The following is a 9,956-nucleotide window of genomic DNA, read 5'->3' on the forward strand; positions in this document are numbered from 1 at the left end:
GATTGGCAAGGTTGGAAACCCCAAGAACTGTTACACATATAATAAATACTCATTTATACTTAAAAGTGTCATGGCAGTAAGTTTTATATCAACAAAATGTGAAAACTGTGTAAGGATCTGACTAACTTTTCAAAGCATCTCATTTTCATCTCCATGTGTCTGCTTTGTCAGGATATTTAATAGATAGAAATAGGACAAGTTATAAACACACAAACTGAAAAGTTTAAATGTCACAAATGTTAAATGACGCTATAATATCTGTGAGCAAGATGTAACTGCCTCTAGAAAAGTTACAGTAGCTTTTTACTATTTATACAAAGATCATTTAATGCAGTTTGTTGTTTGTGTCTTTTTATTTAGGATTTCCTCTACCTAATGAATCATCACTGAGAGTACACCAGGAGAAGCTGACACTCCATGAGATGTTTTAGTAGTTTAATGTTTTCCAAGATGTTTCCAAACAAGCTTGGGTCTAAAACCTTCCTGGCTGAGAAATAACATCCTGGTCACAAATCAGTAGAATAGACATTAAGCAGCAGAGGGACTTAAAGCACAGGTTCAGGCCATTGAATTGCCAGGAGATTAATGGATCTCAAAGAAGGTGACATTGAAGTTCCCACAAACAAAGACATAGGTCAGTGATGGTAGATGCAAGCGGTCAGGAAATTCCACCTTCACGTTTTCAGGGCATTCCACTTCAAACATACTGCTCTTCACTCTTACAGTTAACTGCAGAAGAGGAAAAAGGAGAGATCAATCAGTTGGTTCCGCATTTGTGAGGAATATGTGTGGTCTGTTTGTAAATTAAAGAAAGCGTTATAGTGTTAAAGAACAATTGATTGTAACAATTGATTGAATGTAACTCCATTCACACTGCATTCAGAAACAGCAGTTAACAGAATTTCCGAACTTTAGTTATAGTAAACAGGGCTCTCTTCAGTGTTTAAAATAATGTGCGTGGTTTTATAGTAGATTAGGTGCTTGTTGCTGGAAGTGTTGAACACAGAACTACTAACACTGCCTATTGAATTATCTTTGCTCTCATGATCAAATGTTATGCTACATGGTACAGTTAAATACTTTGAGTATATTTACTGAGTATTTAGGTACAATGAGATTTGACTTAACCTGATTTGCTTAAATCTATATCCCTAGAGACTAGGCCCCCAAAAAACTCAATTTGGAGAAAATACTGTACTTGGGTTGTCAAGAAGTCCAAAGTACCAAAGAAAGCGAGGAAGAACCAAGCAAATACAAAAGAGCAATAATTTTCAGTAATTCTAATTTAAACATGAATATTTGTTATTACTGTGAGAGGTATATTGCGGAAAAACAAAAGAAAAAACATTTTCCTTCCTTTTCACAACAGCTTGCAGGTCAAGCACTTCATCAGCCCACATAAGATACACAAAACAAAACAAAAAAAACTTTAAAATGAAACGTTTAGTCCTCCAAAGAACTCTTCCAAAAACAAATCAAACGTTTGTGAGTTCCAACACGATAAAGACATGTACCTGCAAGATTACATACAGCACATAACCACTCCTCACTCTATGTCATCACAGCAAGGGTCTGATGAGACTAACCACCTGGGTTAAAACATCACCCATTAAAGCTCTCACATCCTTTCTCTCACCTGTAGTCAACTCAGGACTGAATCCTGCTCGCTCCCCCTCAGGGAAGTGTTCAGCACGGTCTTAAACCACACCACACCTGTGGCTCACTCCTACTCAATCCCTTCAGCTATGGTTGCAAGGGTTCCACCTTCACACTGCACACACCACGCATAACACCACATCATGTGTTATAACTTGTAACTTATAACATAGCATGTGTGAGTTAAAATGCTCACACATTATAAAAGCAAATCGCTATAAAAGCAAACATCAGATACTATTTAAATAAAATTTACAGTGGCTCAACTACTTATACTAATAAGCCCCCATAATATCAATTTAAGGAAGTTATTTATCAAAGCTGATACCCTGGCTTCTTAGAAGAAACAACTGAGTGAAAGCTTGGAGTCACTTAGCTACTGACTACCTAACAGACTGGCTAGATGGGCCGAACAACCATCAATTTTAGTAAACTTTCTTATATACTTGTTGTAGGGGTTGCCATGATGGCCTGTGCTCACAGTGATATAAAAGTGGGCATGTCTAGGATAGGCGAGAGAGGTGGGTAACACCTCAAACATAGGCTTCACTGACCTGCAAAGAGTGAGATAAAGAGAGAGGTAGCAAACAAAAGACAAAAACTGAAACAGGGACTTGAAAGAGACACTGATGATACAGAGAACTTGATTTATCTCTGGCTCTTACCTCAGTGTCAGTTCCCTTTTTGAAGGGGAAAACTGGAATAACGCCTTCTGCTTGCCAGCTCCCTTTTGACATTGAGTTGCAGACAATTACACCTCCATCAGGGTTGTCTTGGAAACGGGGGTTGAAGTGAAATGCCAGGTTCTGCGCATCACTCCCCAGGTTAATACTGAATCTGAGGATAACATTAGTGTGGGTAAATCCCTATTTATGGGGCAATATGTTTCTCTCTATTGACAATTCCAAAGACACATCTTCCCTTTCCCTCATATTTCACTGTAGTTCTTCCTCTGATCTCCCAAGCAATGATGATCTCACACGAGGGATTTGCAGGCTAAATCTCAACACTTAACTATGATTAATAATGGTAATCCAGTGAAGGAATGGTAACATAATCATAAAGCAGAGCAAAAGGAGGTGATTCCAAATGCAATGGAAATGTGAAATAACCATGTAAAATTCTCTGGATATACAATTATATAAGAAGGTGATTTACAAATCTGATGTTGCCTGCTGTTAATGTTGAGATATCAAGGAGATTGTCCCTCAGACCTGGATATTAAATAAAACAAATACAAAACAGTGACATACCTGTCGGCATCTTGGGATATATTCCCTTTGATTTTGATGATGCTGCCATCTTTCAGGACTGCATTCGTCAGTGTTAGTTCCTGTCACCATAGCACACACAGGTGTACATTAAGGAAAGAAGACCTGAAATGATGCATCGTACTAACACACCGCCTTACCTGAAGAGTGACCTCTAAACATTGCTGGAGTGATATCCATCAGCACATCTGGAGATCTCCCATAGCTGCCAGTTCATTATGAATATCCTGTAATACTATAGAGTTGTCTGATCTATATTCTAAAAAGATGAACATTTCCTTAATTTTCTGTCAACTGAAAATTGCATTTACATTTTGCATTCTTCAAACTGGTCATCATCTTTGAGTTTCAACCAAAACTCATGATATAATGATCAAAATGAATCAATTAAATAGATGTGTAAAGGACTAAAATATCAGTGTCAAAATACAGGTTATTAAATGTCAGGCATGTGCTTGGATTGATAAGTGAGTAACAGAAAACGAATGTGAGTATAAATAAGGTTTGAATGGTTACTCACATAGGGTGGTGGGGTGTAATCAGTGGAGTACCACATGGATAAAATTAGGAGGATTACAATATTGCTACCAATCACAAGTAATAAGACCTTCAATTTAATGTCTCGTACAAAGAATGGTCTCTCTTACAGTGCTGTCACCATGCTGGGGAATTAATTTGAAAAAGCTGTCCCAGTGCCATCTACTGTGGTAACTGTTTAAAATGTTATGCTGGATTTAATAGGTATTACTCATGTGACAGTACAGAAGTGGTTGCAAGAAAATAGGTTTGGGGTTTCATCTTAAAATTTCCAAATGTGCCTTTCTATTGGTGAATTGTGCGCCAGAAGGGAACTGACCCAAGCCAGTTAGAAAATGTTAGTCTAAGAGAGAAAAACAGACATGAACCTGAAGACTCTAATTAGAACAGGCAATGTGAACTGATAGTGTAGAACTGTTAATAGGAACAGACCCATTGAATGCGCTGGAGAAGCACTGCCAGCAATACAAACTCAAGTCCACTCCATGACACTTGAGCCCTGTCATTTATGTTTAAGCTATGGAAACTACTCTGAGACTGCTCCTTTACAACCAGTGCTCACCCATTTCTCACAGAGTTAACCTATATCTGCACAGATACTGTATATGGTTGGCTGCATGACAATCCTAATGCTCTCTCTTGGAACCTATATCTGAGGCTGTGGATTTTGGAAATAGCATTAGCATTGCCGTACAGACAACAAGCCCCTGTAGAATACATCAAAATTGTAGGGCTGGAGCACCGTGAACCAAAACCCCATTCAGGCATTTATTTGCCTTTTCCAAGTGCTTCCAGGTGAATGGGGCATGAACTGTGACCAAGATAAACTTCCTTTCCAGAGAATAATACTGCAAAGCCCACTTTATAATAATAATGATAATAATGAATAAAAATTGCTTATACTTATAAGGCGCTTTTCTGGACACTCAAAACTCTTTACAGAAAATGGGGACTCTCCTCCACCACCATCAATGTGGAGCACCCACCTAGATGATGTGACGGCAGCCATAGTGTGCCAGAACACACACCACACAACAGTTACCAGTAGGGAGGAGAACAGAGTGATGAAGACAATTCATAGATGGGGATTATTAGGAGACCATGATTGGCCAAGGCCAACGGGAAATTTAGCCAGGACGCTGGGGTCACAACCCCTACTCTTTTCAAGAAATGCCGTGGGATTTTTAATGACCACAGAGAGTCAGGACCTCAGTTTTACTTTTTATTTTATAGTGTCCCTGTCACTACACTGAGGCATCAGCACCCACGCAGAATGAGCACCCCCTGCTGGCCCCAACCACACCTCTTCCAGCAGCAACATTAGTTATTTCCCAAGAGACCTCCCATCCAGGTACTGACCAGTCTCACACCTGCTTAAATTCAGTGGGTTCCCAGATGTAAGATGCATTTATAGCCAAGCACATTACTACTCCAGGAGTAACTACATTATAAATTAGCTCCTTTCCCATCTCTGGCTACTTCTGTTTAACTAACAATTATTATTATGATGTCATAAATGTTACAAATGTTACAGTACGGAAAAATTTATTTCATATATATTCAGTCAATATTCAATCATATATTTGGACATTTTCATACTTTCAGCATGATATTGAAAAGTAACAGTTTATGACTTTTTTTTAATTTTAATGGAAAAAAACATCTAACATTAACTTTCATAACTTTCATACATTTCAGCCCATGTAGTGGCTGAAGCTTCTGCTGCTACACGGAGTTGTTGTAAAGAAACCCAATCAATCATTGCTATGCTCAAAAAAGTGATTACAAGGCTAATACTTCAATATTTGAAATTCCATCACAAAGCATTTTACGTCAAGAGATACTGTAGAAGAAGAGTAATTTGTAAACGAGTGAAACAGAAGAAAAAATTAGCTGGTCTTACCGCCATGTTGTGGTAGCAGATTAAGGTGGGAACTGAGCAGAAAATCTTCTGCTAGAAAAAGGAAGGAATAAGTGATTGTTGAAACAGATACATTATCCATTAGATGATTGAGCTGGCAGCACTCATTATAGGGTTAGTAATAGGATGGTAGATTTCAAGTACCTGTAAGTCCTAGCCACATTTTGTAACAGGTGTGATAGTAGCAGACTTCAAACCTACAGGAATTAAGAAAAGACTATGTTTTTCTGTTGAAATATCCCTTGCCATCTCTTTCAGCAGGAGGTCCTCCTTTAAGGTGAACACATGATACTCCTACAACTAGTTTTCCCATAGACCTGGGAGACAATACTATTTCCATGTTTCCATAGATCAATTATCCCATCCTCTTGCGGTGATGGAAAGGTAAACTTCTTATTGTAATTCACAAAGAGATACATTCGTTTCTCATTCGTGGACATTTTTAAGGTGATAAATATAACTGAAATGTGTCAAACAATGACTTAATGTGCTCACTTATTAACTAGGAAAATCTCACAGCTTCTCCCAAAAATATATAGAATATAAATATAAGAAAAATCTATAGGATTTTCAAACGTATAAAAGATTCTCCTGTTCAAATATTTTTCCCAAAATCATCATCTTGATTCGAAGGCTGTGATTTTATCTGCTTGTTCAGCATAGTGAATATGGTGCACAAATAAGCAAATTTCAGAAGTTTATACCAATACTATACAATGTTAATTCAACATTCATGTAATCCACAGACAAGGGCATATTTGATTACTTTCTTGAATGAAACTTTATCAAACACATGCCTGGAATAATAGTGTTACAAATCAGGTGTGTGACAAAATTATTAAATTAGTATAAATATCAGCTCTTGATTACAACTTGATATACAAGCAAATTATAAATATTAATAATTTCACCATGTTTAGGGATTACCGAGCATTACACAACATACTTGTTCTATATCCTGTGGCAAGCTGTAATAAGAGAGTGATTAGCCAATACTAAGACTGAGCAAACAAATATTTATTATGAGAAATAACACAGCTATACAACACAAACGTTCTACTACTATTTTACTACTATATACACATATTTGCAAGTCAGTGACTATCAGAGCCCAACCTTCTTCAGACATACAAAGTGCAGAATCGGTAATGAATAAGAACCAATTTACTTTTTCTGCAGAAAGACACTTAATAGGAGAAACGTTTTCATTTTCTGGATTCAACAATAAGGGTAATTTCCAGATTAATCAGACAGCAAGCTCTCCTATATATTGAAGCTGAATATCTGGTAGTAACACAGCATTCAGATTACCTGAAGAGAATCCGGTTTCTGGTAGCTCTCATACTTTTAATGAAGAGGAGGATGATGACTGTCCTTCCTGTCTGTCCTGATCTCAATTTCTTTTCTCAGCATATCTGTTCCTGTTTTTATGCTATGGTCCACACCTATGAAATCTAGTTTAATGATGATCGCTTGGAGTGGCTCAGTCACTATTGAATATAGCTGTTCACTGTAGCAAGATTTTGTTTTTCAATGAATTAATTGTTTCTGTGGACCATTAGCAAATATAATTTATCTTGGATATAGCTGGTTGTATCAACAAAATATACCAAAATAATGAGACCATTGTCAAGCATGTTTGCAGTGTACAGAAATTTGAAAATGTACTGCAAATGCAATGAAGTTTTATCTATATATTGTCATTTCAAATCATAGAGTATACTCATTTAATCAATCTCATTTAGTCATTTCTTACATGGTCAAACTGAAACCCAGTAGGACACCAGGCAGGAAGTTTAACAACCAAGTCCCCCCAATGAAAAGGCAGCAGTCACCTCAGGGATCAGGCCCCCACACGAGTCAATTGCAATTGAAAGGTTACATGCTATAATCTCTAACATTAATGCTCTTATCTTATTAAAAGGATTACTCACAGTTCTGAGCTCCTGACAGCTTCTTCCAAGTGTTGTTCCAGGTCTCTCAGGTGGTTATGCAGGTACTTCTGTTTCTACATTATTTATACAGTGTTAGCACACTGGATGAAACCACTGTTTCTACCTTTTTTGGTAAATTCTGTGGTTATTGGCTGAAATTTGTGTTTCCAGCCCCACCTGAATTCTTCCTGCCACACCCTCTTTTTTGGCTGCTTAATTTATACTGTAAAGCAGCTATGTTTAATTTATTATTTAATTACCAGTGCCAGCAGAAAAAAATAAGTGTCTCCAGTCCTCCAGATTAGGACTATATGATCTGTTTCATTTGAAATTTTATAGCACTGAAGATGTGAAACTTTGCACTTTCTGCATTTTGCACTTCACTTACACTGTTTACTTTGGTTTGAACTTCTGTCTTTGACAGATAGGATAGCTTGATTAAAAAAATAAGTTTGGGATTTTAATTTCCTGCTCTTACTTACACTGCATAAAGCAAGTATATCATCTGCTAGCAGCAATTTTTACTAGGATCTACTAGGGCTGCAAAGGAACAAGTAATAGGTTTATTCCAGGCTAAAAAGAGAAGAAAGAAAACACAATGTTTCCACTCTGGAGCCTTCTTCGGGTGAAGAAGAAGAGGGCTCCACAGCCGAAACATTGTTTTCTTTCTTCTCATTTCAGTATGGAATAAACCTATTACTTGTTCTTTAATCAAATAATTGTTGGATTTGTATTAAGAGTGCCGTAAGGTTTAGAACTGTTATTGTTAAACCACAAGTATAGACCAGTTATGAAATTTAGAATTAAATTGTATTACCCTTTGGTTAAACTCCTGAGCTTTCAGTTATAATTAAGGAAAATAATCTAGTTTGGTGAAATGGTAGAACCTCTATGAGTCCCATTGATCATTTGTTTTGCAGACAAATTAGAAATAAATACGCACAAGCCATTAGAAGCTCCAAAGTGAGCTGTTACAAACATCAATTCTCTGACCTCTTACGCAATCCTAAGATTTTCCACTAATTTACTGTTTGACTCATTACTATGGTGACAGATAATGAACAAATGGTTAAGTAATTCAATGAGTATTTCAGTAATGACAGTTTTGGGTTTGATAAGTTTATATTTAAAAGTAATGCTCTTTCTGATTCATTTGTGTTTGAGTTTGATGAAGTCACGATCCATAGACCCTTCAGTTATATGGAACAGACTGATGAGTTGTCTGAGCTCTGCAAAACGCACTATAGTCATAGCTAAAGATAATGTTTTCTGCTCTGTGCTGGAAAAAAATCTGATTGCTGGAATCCTCTGGTATCTATAAGTAAAGATAAAGAATCATTAGCAGCTTTTGTGGGTTTTGCTCATGGAAGAAAGCATTATAAGGTTTCTATAAAATAGTTACAATTCATAATGCCTTGGCAATGGAAAAACATGTTGGCAGTCTTATGTTGGCAGGCAAAGAAAGTGATATACAGCTTACAAAATTTTCTTCGCTAAAGATCATCATAGCAGGTTTTAGCATCATAAGAAATGACCTTACATTGACCCCTTTTGTACAGCTGCTTCATTTATATGCTGGGGATGTTCCCAAACTTAAAACACTGCTACAAAGAGAATTCAAGCAAATATTTATTTTTTTAAGGACCATTAAAGATAATGTTTAAGTTGCTGAATATTTTGGGGATTCAGTAAGATCCCTCTCATTCACGCTAATAAACTGTTTATCAGAGTGAAGGCTGCGCTGCTGCAAAATTGTCGATGGACGATGATGTCAGTGATGTTAATGTCTGATGTATAAGAAAGGGTCAAACATGAAGAATCTGGATACTCAGTGTATAAAGTATATACTCTTTAATTTTATTGCACACAATTTAATGCAAAAAATCTGTCTATCCAGAACTTCTTATCCCTCATACTTTTCAACGAATCCAGCCAGTCTAAAAACTTTAAAAGAAACAACGTCCTGCTGCTCAATGTCTACAGCCTTTCAGAACCACAAGGTAGTGCCTAAGGGCAACATACCAGAGATATGTTACTTCGAACTACAGTACGCTGACAGGATTTTTGTATGAAATAGCACTGCTTGTTTTGACTTTGACACAAAAGAACATAGCTTTGAAAATCTGAAACATTTTAATGACATTCATCTGGGTCTAACAATTCTTGAGTGAGCAAATCAGTTAAATTGAGAATCAATGGGCCTGAGAATCTATAGAAAGTGAGGAACTGATTAAGGTGAATTGATGAGGTAAGCAATTTATTTTGTTCACCGAGGTGGATATATATATATAAAAAATTACTCAACAAAGTTTTTCAATAACATCATGACTAGTCTTGGGTTAAGGTCTGAGTCAGATAAAGAGTATCTGACACAAATTTACAAGTTTGCAATTGTTAGTGACAAGGCTGAAGACCAGCTTGAATGTACTCAGTGACATGTACAAAAGTCTCCAGAGTAGAAAACATTGTGTCATTTTTAATAGCATAAGAGAATGAACGTTTGTACACTATCATGACAGAATAGTGTAGGGTTATAAGAATCCTTCTCACTGCACCTGTGTTGTCTTGCACAGAAAGTTCATTCATGCTGAATGTTCATTCTCCAACCTCAGAAAGCTAGAGAACATGAGGGAGACA

The 9,956-nt window shown here is 36.8% G+C and overlaps 1 protein-coding gene across 2 annotated transcripts; it reads right to left on the reverse strand.

Moving 5' to 3' along the window:
* Positions 1-418: 418 nt before the first annotated feature.
* On the reverse strand, positions 419-7,450 carry LOC148652159 (galectin-1-like). Of its 2 annotated transcripts, none has more exons than XM_088598827.1 (5): positions 7,320-7,450; positions 5,368-5,418; positions 2,910-2,989; positions 2,322-2,493; positions 419-729 (listed from the first exon to the last, which is right to left on the reverse strand). In XM_088598827.1, exons 2-5 carry the CDS (start codon positions 5,371-5,373, stop codon positions 583-585), a joined length of 405 nt encoding a protein of 134 aa, XP_088454953.1. In that variant the 5' UTR covers positions 5,374-5,418; positions 7,320-7,450; the 3' UTR covers positions 419-582. The 2 variants fall into 2 exon arrangements, with proteins under 2 accessions (XP_088454953.1, XP_088454954.1); XM_088598828.1 differs by having other exon boundaries at positions 5,368-5,415; positions 7,320-7,424.
* Positions 7,451-9,956: the final 2,506 nt, after the last annotated feature.

The sequence above is a fragment of the Lepisosteus platostomus genome, chromosome 11 (assembly GCF_059453375.1).
Source record: "Lepisosteus platostomus isolate fLepPlt1 chromosome 11, fLepPlt1.hap1, whole genome shotgun sequence".
Lineage (NCBI taxonomy): Eukaryota > Metazoa > Chordata > Actinopteri > Semionotiformes > Lepisosteidae > Lepisosteus > Lepisosteus platostomus.

Coding starts and splice junctions, on each gene's coding strand:
- LOC148652159 (XM_088598827.1), bottom strand. Junction 2,494..2,909: donor ATATCCCAAGATGCCGACAG/GTATGTCACTGT, acceptor TGTTATCCTCAG/ATTCAGTATTAACCTGGGGA. Junction 730..2,321: donor AAAAGGGAACTGACACTGAG/GTAAGAGCCAGA, acceptor CCTCTTCTGCAG/TTAACTGTAAGAGTGAAGAG.